Source organism: Rana temporaria, chromosome 4 (genome assembly GCF_905171775.1).
Source record: "Rana temporaria chromosome 4, aRanTem1.1, whole genome shotgun sequence".
In the NCBI taxonomy this organism is placed as follows: Eukaryota; Metazoa; Chordata; class Amphibia; order Anura; family Ranidae; genus Rana; species Rana temporaria.
The window spans coordinates 338,701,092-338,719,442 of record NC_053492.1 but is presented as its reverse complement, the minus strand read 5'-3'; the positions used below and the strand labels follow the sequence as shown (position 1 = coordinate 338,719,442).

General features: G+C 44.1%; 1 protein-coding gene across 3 annotated transcripts in view; it reads right to left on the bottom strand.

Annotated features, from left to right (window-relative positions):
• Positions 1 to 18,351, bottom strand: part of FEZ2 (fasciculation and elongation protein zeta 2) — a 203,565-nt gene that overhangs the window by 95,407 nt on the left and 89,807 nt on the right. For all 3 annotated transcript variants that reach the window (XM_040350753.1, XM_040350755.1, XM_040350754.1), the window contains exon 5: positions 8,988 to 9,256. In XM_040350753.1, the coding sequence (XP_040206687.1) occupies positions 8,988 to 9,256 (269 nt within the window). The remainder of the gene's footprint in view (positions 1 to 8,987; positions 9,257 to 18,351) is intronic.

Sequence of the window (18,351 nt, the reverse complement as noted above, 5' to 3'; positions counted from 1 at the left end):
GGTAAAAAAACAAATAGTTTTTTTTTTTTTTGTGAATAGCTGCGTTTAATGGCACCTTACATGCTTGCTAATGTGACAGAACATCTCTGATATTAATATTTAACTTAATGTGAAAATCAGAGATGTTCTGTCACATTAGCACGCATGTAAGGTTTGCTGCAGATTTTAAAATGTAACATGTAAACAGTCCGTCAGATTTACATATTCTGTATTTAAGCTCCGTTTTGTGTTGAAAATAACTGAATCTAAAACTCTGTTGGGTGTAACAAGATTAGTATTTTTTTTTTGCTGATCCGAAAAATGATCCGATCCGTGACTCCTGATCCGAGGATCGATCCGATCCGTGAGTTTTCTGATCCGTTGCACCCCTAGTCTTTCTCCAGGAGACGCACTTTGTGGCAGGGTCGATCCCTCGTATGCCTTTCTATCCCTATAACCAATGGTTCCATGCACCCTCACCTATTCCCAGAGCCAGAGGAGTCACAATTGCAATACATAAACAATGTCCTTTAATACCCATAGAAACACAGGAAGACCCGGAAGGTCGTTTTCTTTTTGTTAAGGGGAAGATGCAGGGTCAATATTACACTTTTGCTATGATTTACAGTTACTTTTATTAAAACGTTGGACATTTTGGAAAAGATTAGAGAGGGTTTACTGGTTATGGGAGGGGATTTTAATATTACCCTGGAACCGGGTCTAGACACCTCCTCCAGGAAAACGTTTATATCACATAAGGCATTAAGAAGTGTTAAAAAGCGTCTCCGCGCCATACATTTGGTGGATTGTTGGAGAGTGATGCATGAACAGGACAGAGATTACAGCTATTATTCTAAAACGCATGGGGTCTACTCAAGGATTGATATGTTGTTGATTGATCAATACTATTTGAATCAAGTGGACTCATCGAACATAGATTCGATCACCATATCTGACCATGCTCCAGTCTGTGTAACGGAAAACCCGGCATCGATTGGAAACCTGGAGAAAATTTGGAGACTAAATGAATCCATTTTGGATGACAAACAGAATGTGGAATCTCTTTCCCGTACATTACAACATATTTTGAGAATAACGTGTCAGAGGGGGTGTCTGACCAAGGGGTATGGGAGGCCCACAAGGCGGTTATTAGAGGAGAGTTCATTTCAATGGGTTCACGTATTAAAAGAGAAAGACAAAAGGAAATGGCTATGCTATTAGAAGAGATACATAAAATGGAAATTAAACATAAAGCCCATTTAGAACCGGGAGATGAGCAGAAACTGGAGAAATTTCGGAAAGACTTCAAACAAAACAACTTTTGGATCGAGAAGTTAAAAATAAAACATAGATATTTCACACATCGCTTCTACGAATAGGGGAATAAGAGTGGGAGGCTGCTGGCCAGACAAGTAACGAAACAACAAGATACACGTCATGAACATACTATAAAGAGGGGCGAAAGGCAAATAGTAGACTCTCAGGCGATAGCAGGAGAGTTTCATCGCTTTTACTTATCTTTAAGGAGTGGACTACAGGCAGGGGGATAGAATACGAGAATATTTGGAAGGCTCAGGACCGCGAGCTATACCGACTGAGGCCCTAGAGGAAATGGAAAAAGCTATCTCTATGGAAGAACTAGGGGGAGTGATTGTGGCCTCAGCACTAGGTAAAAGCCTGGGACCTGATGGCTTTACAAATATGTACTACAAGAAGTTTGCCTCGATTCTGCAAGGCCCTCTTTGCAGACATCTTAACTCTCTATCAATTTCTAAACCATTGCCTCCAGAGGCATTGTTGGCATTCGTGATGGTTATTCCGAAAGAAGGGAAAAACCCCCAGTGTTGCTCCAGTTATAGGCCTATCTCCCTCTTGAACTCCGACACTTAGTTCCTGTCTAAAATCCTGGCCTTAAGATTACAAGATCACATAGTCAAATTTATTCATTTGGATCAAACAGGGTTTATGAAGGGCCGAAAGGCTAGAGATAATACCATCCGGGCTCTGCATGTATTACATTGGATGTATAAAGGACCAAATCAAACTCCAAGTGTGGTAATCTCAATAGACGCGGAGAAAGCCTTTGATAGAGTGGGATGGGGATTTATGGTTGGAGTTCTGAGGGAGATGGGCCTGAAAGAACGGATGATGGGATGGGTGATGGCATTGTATGCGGACCCCAGGGCGAGGGTTAAAGTTAATGGTAGACTGTCAGACTATTTTGGGATACGTAATGGGACGAGACAGGGGTGTCCACTATCTCCATTACTATTCGCTATGGTACTGGAACCCTTCCTGCGTACAATTAGGGGGAATAACAGGATCCAAATAATTTGGTCCAATAGAGCATAAGATATCAGCCTATGCAGATGACCTATTGTTGTATCTTTCCTCACCTCAGGAGTCCATGACAGAATTGATGGTGGAGATACAGAAATTTAGTCTTATATCAAACTTTAAAATAAATATCGAAAGGTCGATGTTAATGCCAGTTCATGTGCCCGTGAGGATGAGGAATAAGCTGCAACGATTATTTCCCTTTGTATGGTGTTTAGACTCCCTATCGTAACTAGGGATATATATAACCCCAGACTTAAAACTCCTATTAGATTTAAACTATGGGCCCCTGGTGTTATCCATATTAAAAGACCTGCAGAAGTGGAGAAGTCTCACCCTGACATGGTTTGGTAGGGTAAATGTGCTCAAAATGAGTGTAATCCCTAGGCTTATTTATGTCCTACATACCATCCCCATAACCCTCCCACAATTATTTTTTAAACAACTAAGGAGGGCCTTTGTGATATTTGTATGGGGAGATAAACACCCCAGGCTGGCATATGAGATTCTGAGATCAAAGGGGGAGGGAGGGGTAGGCCTACCAGATATAGTGTTATACTACAGAGCCATGGCCCTGATCTGTATAATGAACTGGTGTCATGACTCGGTGAGTAAACTGTGGGTACCCCTGGAGAAAACACTAGCAGGAAGGAATCAGGCGGGCGCGCCTTGGATTCCAACCCCTTATAGGGGGCTGTCGGAGTATGCATCGCCCTTGACAAGAACAACATTAACTATATGGGACAGAATGAATGGCACAGGAAGGTTTGCTCCCCCAATTTCACCAATAACACCCCTAGAGGGATTTCCCTGGTTCCCTCCGGGGGAGGAAAAGGGAAGTTTAGAGTCCTGGGGAAGGGAGGGGAGGGGAAACCGTCCAGACAAAGCTACGCACTACACGTTGCAAAACGCGTTGACGTCACGCGGCGCCTGGACGCCGCATAAGCTACTCCCCAGCTAAGCGGGAGATTGAACGAAAGAAAAAAGTTCTGGCTGTGAACATACCAATACAATAGCGTGTGCCACACGCACGGCACACACGGGACAGAACAGTGCGAACATCCGGAGGAATAGAGGCATTGGACTCCACATCAGATCGCACGGCTCGGCGACTTACTAACTACTGACCAGCAGAGGCGCATCTGAATGTCACAGACGCCGGCAGCTGCATACCCTCAACAGAAAGTGTCAGACGTAAGATCCAGCCGCTTAGCTTCAGTTCTCTATCTACAAGAGACCGGTAAGATCGTTCATGTTTCATTACAACCAAAGTGTAGCCCAAATGCCTATTCATCATGTTACACCTGGCCTCATAGAAACTTTTTAATGCGCACCACACTGACTGCAGTCAGGCTTGTATAAGTCCAGGTGTTCTGCAGATCCACTGCGCTTTGCATTCAACAGCAATTATTATACCGGAATCCTGGGAAACAATGTTCATACGGAAATAATTTTCGTTTTTCTACAGCCCAGATACAGGACAATCTTTGTTGCAATGTCATAGCCCTGGGATAAACCCAGTCTTTGGGACATATTTGAAGATCACTCCCGGATTTGTTTGCGTCAGCAAATCAGACAGCAGTAGTTAGCCCCGCATATTGTCCAGCCATTAGATCACAGTTCAAGTCTCCCTTGGGGACGCACACCCTGTTTATTCCCAAAACGTTTACATATAATAAACATTATTAATTATTCTATACACGGTATTTTTACCGCATGGGAATTTCAGGAGGTGCGATCCATTAGGCGTCCGGACCGCCTTAGTTACCCGTTGTCTGTGTTTGTCCATGTGTTTTATGTGTTTGTCTACAATTTTCAATTAACTTTGTTCATTGGTGCAGTACTGGCAGGCCAAGCAAGTTGTTTTTTTAACATTTGCTACTTGTAGCTCCCTATTTTTGATAACCATTTATCCCAGCATTTTTGTATTTTTGTATCATTATTGAATAAACATACTTTGACCTACATCACTGTCCGTCATTGCCTTAGTAGCCCCTTACATCCCCAGAGGTATCCTATCTTCGTCTCCCGTGGGATCATTTTCTTTATATGGAGGGGAAACTGTGCAGGAATTGCACCCACAAGGGAAATTGTTGTCATTGGGAGTACTGGTACAGAAGTGGGGGGAAGTGACAATGGCAGAATGGAAATACTGTCAGTTAAAGGATCTATTTAATAAATGGAAACATCAGATTAGGCCAGCAAATACCCTGACTACCTTTGAGGAGTGGTGTGTTGAACTGTCAGAGCCAGGCCATATTCTATCTCGTATGTATAGATTGGTGCTGAGTGCTCAAAGCCAGACAACTCCCTATTTCATTCGGGAATGGGAAAGGGAACTGGGTCACAATTTTACATCAGAACAAGTGAAAAGGTTGATGGAAACAACACATGACTCCTCAATAAGCTCCAGCATACAAGAGATGTCCTATAAGTTCTTAGCTAGGTGGTATCGTACACCGACAAGATTGGTTCAGATATATCCAACGGCAGATGTCAACTGCTGGAGGGGATGTAACCAGAGGGAGTCGTTCCTACATCTATGGTGGTACTGCCCCAAGATTAAATATTTTTGGGAGGAGATAGCCCCCTGGATTAAAAGAATGACACTCAGACCTATAGAGTTCTCTCCACTACATTTTCTTTTCCACGGGATGCCATCGTCTACAAAGTTCTATAAAAGAAGTGTCACTCCACATCTGCTAAATGCAGCAAAGGCATGAATACCTAGATATTGTAAACAATCAAGATGTCCTACTATAATGGACTGGAAGATGGAGCTGGAGAGGATTCTGGAGGCAGAGAGATGGATACATATAGTTAAGGACCAACAGAATAAATTCAAAGATACATGGGCAGGATGGATATATCACTCCCCTGAGATAGGAATAGATTAGGTAGGTTGGGGGTGGTGGGGGAGAGGATCCGAGGAGAGAGATGTAAGTTGTAAGTCATTTGTGTTTGTTGTTTTTTTTTGTTGTGTGTTCCTTTCCTTTGTGGTAGGTAGTCCGCTCTTCCCAGGGGAAGACACATGGGGGGGGGGGGGGGGCTGGGGGTAAGGGAGGACTCTGGTATTTGGAGGGTACATATGTATGCGTCATGGTGAGTGCCACCGTCTCCCATCTACACCTTAACCCCCCCCCCCCTTTTCTTCTTTTAATTGGGGTTTACGGGAAATCACACATAGGAGTAATAAATCCACACAGTAAGGCGCTAGTAAGCGGCCTTCTAAATTTTTAACGGTGCACTGGATATTATATAATGGCACAATATAATAAGGGGCTTATAAGCGCCTTTAAGGTTTTTTTTTTTTTTTTTGAGAAGGAAAGTAATTAATGTGTGTCCAGGGGAGGGGGGATAATATGTTATACGATGAAAAGAGGGTAATTTGGTTGGTTTTATGTTCTATGTTGAAACTTGTGATAATAAAGAAAAAAAAGGGGATTATAAAAATGAATAATTAACCACTACTCTCTGAATTCGGTCTTTTAGTCAGTTTCTATCCATTTGCAAATATTTTTCCAAGACTTACACATTAGCCGTGTACATTCAGCCTTGATCCTGCAGAGCAGGTGTGAGGAAGGGGGTTTAGAGGAGGAACAGAGTGACCACGCTAAGTCACCAGAGCATCCACTGCAAAGGCAAGAGGATTCCTGGACCTTGAGACAAACATTCTCAGTTTGTGTTGAACCAAAAACCAGAAGTTCTACGAGCCCAGACACTGAAGACTGATGAAATCTGCTTGAAAATATTCCACGCCTGGGAAATGCATGGCGTACAGTGCAGACACATATCAATGTGACATTCTGCCCAAGTCAGGATCTAATCACCTTCTGTTCAAGCTGCGAGACTTCTGTTTTCTCCCTGATGTTTGATATAAAGCCACTGCCGTAGCATTGCCAGGAAAATCCTAGTATAGATTACCTTAAAACTGAGAGGTCCAGCACTAAAAGGGATAACCAAATTGTTCTGAGCTCCAGAATATTGATCAGGAGACCAGATTTCTCTGGTTACCACATCCCCTGCACAGAGAGAATACCCAGCCTGACTGGCTGGCATCTGTTCCAAGAACCTTTTAAACCAGTGGAAGAAAGGATTTCCTCGTCTTCAGCTCTGTACTTGTGATCCACCAGGGTAAGCCTAATTTTGGCAGGTGAATGCAACAGCCCAGTGCAGGCCAGCCTCACGCTGTCAGAATGTTGTGCTGCAATGGTCTGGATTGTAATTCAGCATATAAGAACTGTTCAGAAAGAGGCCACCATTAAGCTTAGAACCCTCAAGGAAAAAAAGGAGGGTTGGCAGGCTCCAGGTCTGTTGAGTTCGAATGTGGAAGCAGAAAAAGTCTGCAGTCTGTCTTGTGGCAGGACAATTTAGGACAGGGTTTAGGTACTCCAAGCAATGAAATGAATTCCAGTGCTTATGTCTGAATATTTGCGATCCATCTGAACTTCTGTAGGGTCTAGGTAATCTGTTGGACATTGGCTGATAAAGCCTGCGCCAACTGATCTTCAGAAGAAGCTAGGCAACATATCCAATTATGGGGATGCCCTGAGAGGGAAACCGCAAAAGAAGGGGCTAGCTCCTTGGTGAAAACCTGAGGAGCTGTGGCCAGGCAACAAATTGGTTATGTTGTGTGCCCAGTGCAAAAGGCCAACACCCATTAGAGGTGTGAACTGGAGTGTGTTAGGTAGAGTGCAGGGAATTAAACCCTTTCAAGAAAGTCTTCGCACTGGTGACAGGCTACCCCCCTAGAGGGTTTTCAGGGACAAGTTTCTATCAGTAAGTGCAGCACAGCCTGTAAAAGTGTTTTGGCTGACTCACACATTACACCAAGGGATTTCAGTAGAGCCCAGAGCTCAAGGTCACCGTATAGGTCAGTCTCCCTTAATCCTTCACAGTAGAGTCAAATGGAGTATGTATTCCATGGCAATGTCCAAGATCAGACAGACAATTTGGAGAGCTGCCAAGTGAGCTCCTTCTGGCTCCACAGCAACTGTAGAAACCTTCTAGAAGAAAAGAATCTTCAAGTACAAAAGATACAGGAAAAATGGTTGCTTCTTTCAGAGAAGATAGAACTGTTCACTAGCAAAAATCCCAATGTACTGTACCTGAAAGATTTCATCCTGTGTCTCATACGAAAGGGCAAAAGTTGAAATTTTACATGTATGTTGAATTCTGATTTTTTGTTTCCTAGAAAAAGTATTAGAGCCCCCACACATTATATGTTTTCTGAAAGCAGAGGTCCGGGCGAATAAAATGGTGGCTGTTGCAATTTTATCATGTCGCAAAATATTTTTACAGCAATTTATCAAACACAACTTTTCCAGGAAAAAATACACTTTAATGTATTTTAGGGCACGCAAACACAATGTGTGTGTATAATACTACCTTTTTTTTGGTAAATATAGAAAAGATGTTATGGCGAGTAAATAGATACTCAACATGCCACACATGCCCATGAAACTAGAAAAAATATAGTACCCAAAAATCTCCATGGGTGACGTTTTAAAAGCTTTTACAGGTTACCAGTTTAGAGTTGAACATGAGCTCTGGTGCCAATATTGTTGTCATTCACTGACGGTCAAGATGATACCTCACAGGTGTGGTGCAATCACCATTTACATATGCGTGCAGGACCTACATGGGCATTCACATATTGCATATGAGCACTAGGGGACAGGGGTGCTTTCATTTTTAAAAACATACCAGTAATTTTACTCTTTTTTTTGTGATAGTTATCACAAGGGATGAACAACATCACTGATAGCATAGGAAGTGACAGGTACCCTTTATTAAAAAAATGTACTGCTCTATACTCAACGCTGTATTACTGTGCACAGTTCCATAAAACAATGCATCTCATTCCAAATCAGTGAACAAACAAAAAAAAAACACAGCATTTTTACTCCTGTGTGCAAGAGGCATTAATGCGAAGAGTATTAATTTGTCTTTTAGCAAAACTCTGCGTTTTTTTGCTGAAATGAAGACGAGATGAGATGCACTATAGTCTATGGAACCATAAACACAGCAAAGCTCATTAATACAGGGTCGGGTCCAGAGCAGTGAAAAAAAAAAAAAAAAAAAAAAAAACGAAAAATAGGCATCGGTAAATGTTATTTCGGCCACTAAATTTCTCATTTGGCAAGGATTTCAAAGGTCTTCGTTACTACGGATGCTGTAAAACTCCATTGTAAAAGGGCTGATCAGAAATGGAAACATGAAAATGTACCCAAGTCCATAAAAAAATTGAATGCAGTGCACAAAACTCACTAGTGTCCTTTCATAACTGAAATATCAGTTCCGAGTGATCTGTCCATTAAAACTAAACCTATGAGAATAGAAATATAGACACTGCTCTGCTGACTCGTTTCTGGAATGTGTGCCATTCTGATGCTGGTTTTAATATTTCTTGAATCAATGACCAAGCATGCATTGAACAAGCAAACAGCCCAGTCCCATTCTATATACTTGTTCCAGGTTTGTTAACCTGAACGTGAAGCCAAGATTAGGATAAGTGTCTGGGACATAAACCAAGACAGCAGTCACAACTCCATATTTTTTTTCACTGGTTCCCTGTAACAGTTACTGTAAAATTCAATTCACATAGGCATAGGCAGCTTCACACTATAAATACTTTTCACAAATACATAAGATTAGGTAAATATATGTACCGTTCCTGGTAAGTTACTTCTTTCCTGCTTGCCATTCTGTGTGCTGTTACTTTTTAGCTTTTTCTTCTTTTTTACATTTTCCTTGTGCTCTTTTTGTTTATTTTGAACTTCAATTAGGACAGAAATGAAACTGTTCTTTACTTCTTTCTCAAATTCAAGCTCATCTCTTAAGTCCAGATGCTGTACCAGTTCCTCTGAATAATTCTTAATGGCAATCTCAATTTCCTCCAGAAGATCATTTAGCTCTGTAACAGTCATCTGCTTCACCCCTTTGCAAAAAAAAAAAAAAAAAATTACAAAATATGCATACAAATCCACATTACATCCAAACTATTGTATTGCTTTTTTGAGGAACGTGCAGTTTGTAGTACTGATGTTTTACTGCACGAAAATGGACACGCGTTTGTTTAGGATTGCCCCTGTCCACTGTGTTACATTTGATATTAATATCTTTACATTAATATGATTATATATCATATCATATATCTTCATCTCTTAAGGGGGGAGGGGGCGAGCAGGAGTGTCAGGATGCCCACTAACACAGCTCCTTTCTCTATCTGCAAAGCAGAGAGTGTCCTGACACTCCTGCTCGCCCCCTCCCCCCTCAAGAGGCTTTCTCCACACCAGGGAGAAAGCCTTGCATTACGGTGTGTAGTTACAGACAGAAGAACAGGAAGTGAGGATTTCTCAGAAGAAATAAGGACATTTAAAAGCAAAATTGAAGGATGAGGTAAGTGAAGAAGGACTGCACTAAGGTAAAGGAAGCCATTTTAGGGGAAAAAATTACCTTTACAACCCCTTTAAACTCTCCAAATTTGTCAAAGTTCCATCAAGCAAAATGTGGGCAAGCTCAAAGTAAGTACTACAGAAAGTTATAGATTACTTGTAGAACCTGGAAACAATTACCACTCCCCTTAATTAGCAGATTAGCTGTGTAAAAAGCAGATAGCAAAGATCCCAAAGAAGAAAACAATTGTAACCACAGGCAATCACCAGCAGTCAAAAGCACAACTTTCTGTTTTTCACTCAACACTCAAATGTCCAACTGTTCAGGTTCCAGCCAGCAAAATGTTAAAAAAAAAAAAAAACGTTGCCGTCCACCCACAGTAGTTTTACTGCAAACGGGTGCCAGCTACAGGCCAGGGACCTACCTGCGCATCATCCAGCACATGCACACTAGTGCGAATGAGGCTGAGTTGCAATCACATGATAACAATGTAAACACAACTGTTATGTTATGGTTTTCACTGTGCTTAGTATCGTGATGCAGTGATTGGCCCTCAGCTATCACATGGTACCTGAACCTGATCACAGCACCCTGTACCATGTGATAGCTGTAGGCCAATCACAGCATCATAATAGTAATCACAGCTGTGAAATTAAACGCATTCATGACAGTTCAAACATTGCTGTTACAGTGACAGTATGTAAAAATAAAATGTGAAAAACATTTTGTTTAAATTTATTAATTTTCCAAAAATTGTGACAAAAAATTACTTTATTACTTTATCTACTTTCCAAAAGTGGTCATCTGGGGGCATATGTATTGTCCTGGCATTTTAGGCCATCAAGAAATGAGAATAGGTCATGAGACCGGAAGTGCGTGTCTGTGCGTGCCCGGATACCGCCTCGACGTCACGTTTCAGTTAAACCGTCATCAGGACGCTTCCTGATGATGGTTTAACTGAAACGTGACGTCGAGGCGGTATCCGGGCACGCACGCACGCACGCACAGCCACGCACTTCTGGTCTCACTGGTTGATGGACAGCTAGCGGTGAAACGCACGCTAGCAGACCAGGACGCGGCCACCTCTAATCTTCGTCTAATATCCCTACAAAACCCACAGCCTCAGTGCCGGGACAAGGGCACCAGCAACAGTAAGAGGCCATTTTGCACTTGTATTTTATTTTCATTTATTAAATGGTTTTAGGCTATGGTGGCATCTCCTCTCATTTGGTACACCATCTGCTGCAATTGCTGAAACTGGAACCCATGAGAGCCTGCTGATTTATATTACTACTAAGCCTTATTGACCACATTTTAATTAATCTGGTCAACATCATGTGGTAAGGAGCCATCCATTATTACTTTGGTGACCTATAGGTGAAGGCGGACCACTCCCTTCTCGCACTTTGTTTGAAGATCTACAAGCACTTTGCATTTGCACTTTATCTCTGCAATCTGGGATTGCACTATTTGTATTTGTATTTGCACTTGATCCAATCTTGGAACGTTGCACTCATCGTGCGTTTTTTTTTTTTTTTTGGACTTTTTATTTCACATCATCTGGGCACTATTGCATTTAAAGATATATTACCATCATCTATTTTATTCACTTATATTTGAGTACATGGTCTGATTATATTTGAATATATGGTCTGATATAGATCACTTGAATAGTATTGTGACACATTATCCATTATATTAATTTTAGCGCTCATCACTTCTATTGCACCATTACATAAGTCAGTCATCTGATTTTTTTTGGGAGCAGCTTCACTCAGTTAGTCACTTGGTATATCAAGTTTACAATTAGTGTATATTAATCTGGCGCGAGTTTTCTATTTCTTGCACATCATTGATGACCACCAGGGATGTCACTCAGTGCCCATGATGCCAATCATTGCTCATCAGTAATGCCAGCCAGTGACTCATCAGTGATGCCAGCCAGTGACTCATCAGTGATGCCAGCCAGTGACTCATCAGTGATGCCAGCCAGTGACTCATCAGTGATGCCCACTCCACTCTGGTGTCACCGGGGTCCTCCACTCCACTCTGGTGTCACCGGGGTCCTCCACTCCACTCTGGTGTCACCGGGGTCCTCCACTCCACTCTGGTGTCCCCCCTCCTCGGGTGTCCCCGGTGTCCCCCCCTCCTCGGGTGTCTCCAGTGTCCCTCCTTCTTGGGTGTCCCCCCTCCTCGGGTGTCCCCGGTGTCCCTCCTTCTTGGGTGTCCCCCCCTCCTCGGGTGTCCCCGTTGTCCCCCCTTCTTGGGTGTCCCCCCTCCTCGGGTGTCCCCCCCTCCTTGGGTGTCCCCCCCTCCTCGGGTGACACAGGTGTCCCCCCCTCCTCGGGTGACACAGGTGTCCCCCCCTCCTCGGGTGACACAGGTGTCCCCCCTTCCTCCGCTCAGTACAGACAGCCATGCTCCCCAGGACAGACAGTCTATCTCCTACCAGCAGGTGCAGATCTCACAGACACTGTCTCCACATGCCTGTAGTCGGTGGTCCGAGGTCTGTAGTCAGCGCGCTGAGGCGAGGAGGAGTGTCACGCTGTGCACTGGCAAGCACACGGTCTCCACTGGGGTGGAGCAAGATGGCCGCTGCTCCGGAGCTAGGCCGAAGCCGGGGACTTTACTATGGCCGAGGCTCCGGAGCGCTCCGCGGATCGCGTGGTGTGCCGATTCGAACGGGGTGACCCGTTCGGATCACGGATGCACCCCTAAATCAGACCATCTTCCCTTTTTTAGACAAGTCGCCAATCCCACAAACCCCAAAAACTGATAAACAATCCTTTTCAAAACGAATCGCAAAGTACAACATAGTGGATTCCTGGCGCGAAGTGAATCAAACTAAAATGCAATACACTCACTATTCCTATCCCTGTCAGTCATTCTCAAGAATAGACCACATTTTTATGCCTATAGGTATGACACTCAGGTCTTTTGCAGACTCCATCAGGTTTTCTTCCAGAATGGTCCTGTATTTGGCTCCATCCATCTTCCCATCAATTTTAACCATCTTCCCTGTCCCTGTTGAAGAAAAGCAGGCCCAAACCATGATGCTGCCACCACCATGTTTGACAGTGGGGATGGTGTGTTCAGGGTGATGAGCTGTGTTGCTTTTACGCCAAACATAACGTTTTGCATTGTTGCCAAAAAGTTCGATTTTGGTTTCATTTGACCAGAGCACCTTCTTCCACATGTTTGGTGTGTCTCCCAGGTGGCTTGTGGCAAACTTTAAACGACACTTTTTATGGATATCTTTAAGAAATGGATTTCTTCTTGCCACTCTTCCATAAAGGCCAGATTTGTGCAGTATACGACTGATTGTTGTCCTATGGACAGAGTCTCCCACCTCAGCTGTAGATCTCTGCAGTTCATCCAGAGTGATCATGGGCCTCTTGGCTGTATCTCTAATCAGTCTTCTCCTTGTATGAGCTGAAAGTTTAGAGGGACGGCCAGGTCTTCGTAGATTTGCAGTGGTCTGATACTCCTTCCATTTCAATATTATCGCTTGCACAGTGCTCCTTGGGATGTTTAAAGCTTGGGAAATCTTTTTGTATCCAAATCCGGCTTTAAACTTCTCCACAACAGTATCTCGGACCTGCCTGGTGTGTTCCTTGTTCTTCATGATGCTCTGCGCTTTAAACAGACCTCTGAGACTATCACAGTGCATGTGCATTTATACGGAGACTTGATTACACACAGGTGGATTCTATTTATCATTAGTCATTTAGGTCAACATTGAATCATGCAGAGATCCTCACTGAACTTCTGGAGAGAGTTTGCTGCACTGAAAGTAAAGGGGCTGAATAATTTTGCACGCCCAATTTTTCAGTTTTTTATTTGTTAAAAAAGTTTAAAATATCCAATAAATTTCGTTCCACTTCATGATTGTGTCCCACTTGTTGTTGATTCTTCAAAAAAATTACACTTTCATATCTTTAGGTTTGAATCCTGAAATGTGGCAAAGGGTCGCAAAGCTCAAGGAGGCCGAATACTTTCGCAAGGCACTGTACAGGGTTCTAGTGTGAGGAATTCATTCCTGCACATCAGCAGCCACTGAAAGCAAAACTAAAGGAACCATTGTGTCAGGAAGAGGGGTGGCCCCTCCCCCGACCACTGCCAGGCTGGACAGACTGCCTTATGCACGCACTGGACACGCACAAAGAGAGAAGGAGCACTCTGGCACTTTAGCGCCCCTACCTCTGCGGCGCCTAGGTGCGGTGCACCCAAGTACTCACCCAGGATCGGCTTTGCGGACAAGATCACATAGTACGGTGACCGCTGGGTTGAACAAAAAAATAAACGTAATGTGTGTAGTAACGGGCTTGCATCTATCCTCACTTTGCTAGAATTATACACACAAATAGTATATGGGGGGAAAAAAAAGCACCCATCTAATAAAAAGCAGACATAAAAACATGTATTGAAACACACCAACATGTATTGAAAGGTGGTGACATAGGGGGGTTGATTTACTAAAGGCAAATAGACCGTACACTTTGCATGTGCAGTTGCCTTCTGCAAGTGCAGTTGCTCCAGAGCTTACTAAATGAAGTTAAAGGGTTTGTAAAGGATTTTTTTTTATCTTAATAGCTTCCTTTACCTTAATGCAGTGTCGTTTTCATGTCCTCAGTGTTCGTTTTTGCTCTCAAGTTGCTGTAATTCTTCTCTGATCTCCACACTTCCTGGTTGTCCGTTTCCTGATGACCACAGTACTGGGAGCTTTCTCTCTGTGGTCACTAATAAAGGAGGTGTGATTACTGTGTGTCTAAAACCCTACAGCACCAATCAGTTTCGTTTTCCAAACCATCACTGCCCTGTATTGGCTCTGTGGCTCTGTACATCACAGAAGCAGGAAACAACATGCAAAAACGAAACTAGAAACTGCAGGTACATTATATGATTGATTTTTATCTATTTTTAATCATTTTTAAAAGGAATCCGTTAACTATTATGTCTCTATACTCTGTAAACAGTCATTTCAGCAAAAAATATTTTTTCCTTTAAGCTTTATTTTACAAAGAATACACAATCATATGCAAGGAGAAAATAATAAAGCATTCTTGTTGTTTGCACAACATGATTGGATAATGGAAGTCAGCAGAGCTTTACCACATTTACCAAGCTCTGGAGCAACTGCACATGCAAAGTGCAGTGTCTGTTTGCCTTTAGTAAATCAACCTCTGTATTTTTACTGAGGACTCCCATCTGTTGTATTCAGCACTACGCCTACTATGATCCTCTTTTGTTTGCATAAAACTCTTGTACCTAAACTCTTCACGTGGATCTTTATACACGCTGCAAATCCCAGCAGCAGGAATCTGTGAAAGAGCTGCACAATTAATCGTAAAAAAAAAAATCACAATCTCGATTCAACACCCCTCACGATCTTAATCAGGCATTTGCAGGGTTCTATGTAAACAGTGCAGAGCCGTTCTCTGCTTAGAGCTGTCAAAAGAAAAACCCTGGGTACACCCCCCTTCTCCCTGCACCTCAGTTTGTAGAAAAGCAGTACAATGAAGGAAGGGTGGGTGCTGTGTCTGTCCATGAACTCAGAGTAATGGATTTTACAGTGAGTACAAAAATCCTATTTTCTCTTCCGTTCATGGACTGACACAGCAGCATCTTGACCTTAGGGACGTCCCCAAGCAGTGTCAAAAAATGAGGGGGGGGGGGGGAAACAGCAACAAACTTCACCCCAAACAAACCAGAGCTCCTCAACGGAGGAGGTGCAACCTTAAAACAGCCGCCTGCAAAACCTTGTGGCCGAAAGGAAGCATCCGAAGATGCACACACATCAACCTTGTAAAACTTTGAGAAAGTGTGGACCGACCAGGTCGCCGCCTTACACACCTGGGAAACAGACGCTTGATGGCGGAAAGCCCAAGAGGCACCAATTGCCCTGGTCGAATGCGCCGTAACGAGGAAGGGAGGCGCACGCCCCTTTAGAGCATAGGCCTGAAGCTAGACATGGTGGCTGACGAGACTGCCAGACCCTTCTTAGGACCAGTCACCGGCACAAACAGTGAATCCGATCTCCGGAACGGAGCCGTCGCAGACAGGTACACCCATACGACTCGGACGACGTCCAAGGAATGCAACGCAGGGATTCGCCGGCCGAGGACACAAGGATGGAAGAACAATGTCCTCATTAAGATGAAAAGCCGAAACAACCTTAGGAAGGAACGACGGCTGCGGTTGCAGCACCACCTTATCCTTGTGGAAAATCAAATAGGGAGCCTTGCAAGACAAGGCCGCCAATTCAGAAACCCGTCTGAACGATGTAATCGCCACCTAAAAAGCCACCTTCTGGGAGAGAGTCAATAAGGGAATCTCTCTAATGTTCTCAAACGGGGGCTTCTGAAGCACAGAGAGAACTAAATTCAAGTCCCACTGTGGCAGTGGAGGAGGTACCGGAGGGGGCACATGCCGAACCCCCTGCATAAACGCACGCACTAGAGAGTGCGCCAAGGATCGCTGAAAGAAAACAGCCAAGGCCAAAATCTGCCCCTTAATCGTACTTAACCACTTAAGGACAGCGGTCATGTACATATACGTCGGTACTTTAAAGATAGACATGTCGATAATGGCAGCAGCCGCTGCCACAACCGAGATATCCATCTTTTCAGTGAGCGGTACTGTAAACGATAACAGTGGTCACGCCATTCGCCACTTACCGGAGCCGTCGGCAGTGGCACAGGCGATCGGGTCCTGTCTCCTGCTTGGCTGAGACACGAGGGCAAGGTGGCCCCCACCCGTCTCCATAGCATAGCAGGGCTGAAGCGACGTCAAAACGTCACTTCCGCCCATGCTCCTTAACCACTAGCCAACCAGCCGCCGCAGTTATACGGCGGCAGGTCGGCTCTACTGCGCGAAATCACATAGCTATACGTCATTTAGCATTACAGCCATTAGGGGCGCACGTGCCCCCTTGCTCACCCCTGGTGCCGACGCGCGTGCCCGCGGGCGCGATCACCGCCGGGGCACCCGCCATCGCTCGTTACAGAGCGAGAACCGGGAGCTGTGTGTGTAAACAGTTCGAACACACCTAGGGAACATAATTCACCCCTTCCTCGCCCCCTAGTGTTAACCCCTTTCCTGCCAGTGGCATTTTTTACAGTAATCAATGCATTTTTATAGCACTGATCGCTATAAAAGTGCCAATGGTCCCAAAAATGTGTCAAAAGTGTCCGCCATAAGGTCTCAGTACCGATAAAAATCGCTGATCACCGCCATTACTAGTAAAAAAAATAATAAAAATGCCATAAAACTATCCCCTATTTTGTAGACGCTATAACTTTTGCGCAAACCAAACGATTATTGCGATTTTTTTACGAAAAATATGTAGAAGAATACGTATTGGCCTAAACTGAGGGGGATATTTTTGGGGGATATTTATTACAGCAAAAAGTAAAAAATATTCAAATATTTTTTTCAAAATTGTCGCTCTATTTTTGTTTATAGCACAAAAAATAAAAACCACAGAGGTGATCAAATACCACTAAAAGAAAGCTCCATTTGTGGGGAAAAAAAAGGACATCAATTTTGTTTGGGAGCCACGTCGCACGACTGCGCAATTGTCAGTTAAAGCGATGCAGTGCCGAATCGTAAAAAGTGGCCTGGTCATTGACCAGCAAAATGGTCCGGGGCTGAAGTGGTTAAAGGCATATTTTCTTGTTGTCATTTTTTCAAATGACAATTTTTTTTTATTTTTTTTTGCATCTTAGTCTAAATATGAGATCTGAGGTCTTTTTGACCCCAGATCTCATATTTAAGAGGACCTGTCATGCTTTTTTCTATTACAAGGGATGTTAACATTCCTTGTAACAGGAATAAAAGTGACCAATTTTTGTGTAAAGTGTAAAAATGAATAAAATAAATAAGAAAAACAAAAAAAAATATTTTTTTAAAGCGCCCCGTCCCGACGAGCTCGCGCGCAGAAGTAAACGCATACGTGAGTAGCACCTGCATATGAAAACAGTGTTTAACCACTTGGTAACCGCCCCATAGACAATATACGTCTACAGGGCGGGTGGTTAACTCTAGGAGGGCGTCAATGTACGGCCTCCCAGAGTCCGTCTCCCGCGCGTCCCCTGGGGCGCGCACACGGGAACATTCGTGACCGCCGGGTCCATAGGACCCGGCCGATCACGAATCGCGGTAAACGGCCGCTGATAGCGGCCGTTTACCATGTGATCGCTCCGTCCAATGACGGAGCGATCACATGTAAACAAACCGGCGTCTTTTGATGACGGCGGTTCCTCCCTCCTCTCTCTGTACCGAGCGGTACAGTGTGAGAGGGGGGAGCGCGGGTGTCAGCAGCGCTGTGGATGGATCTGTGACTATTGCAGTCACAGATCCATCCATCCCTGCTCAGCCATCCCTGAAACCCCCTACAATACTGTGCAATACCCCCCCCTACAATACTCTGCAATACTCTGCATACCCCCCTGCGCAATACTCTGCATACCCCCCTGCGCAATACTCTGCATACCCCCCTGCGCAATACTCTGCATACCCCCCTGCGCAATACTCTGCATACCCCCCTGCGCAATACTCTGCATACCCCCCTGCGCAATACTCTGCATACCCCCCTGCGCAATACTCTGCATACCCCGTCCGAAATACTCTGCATAC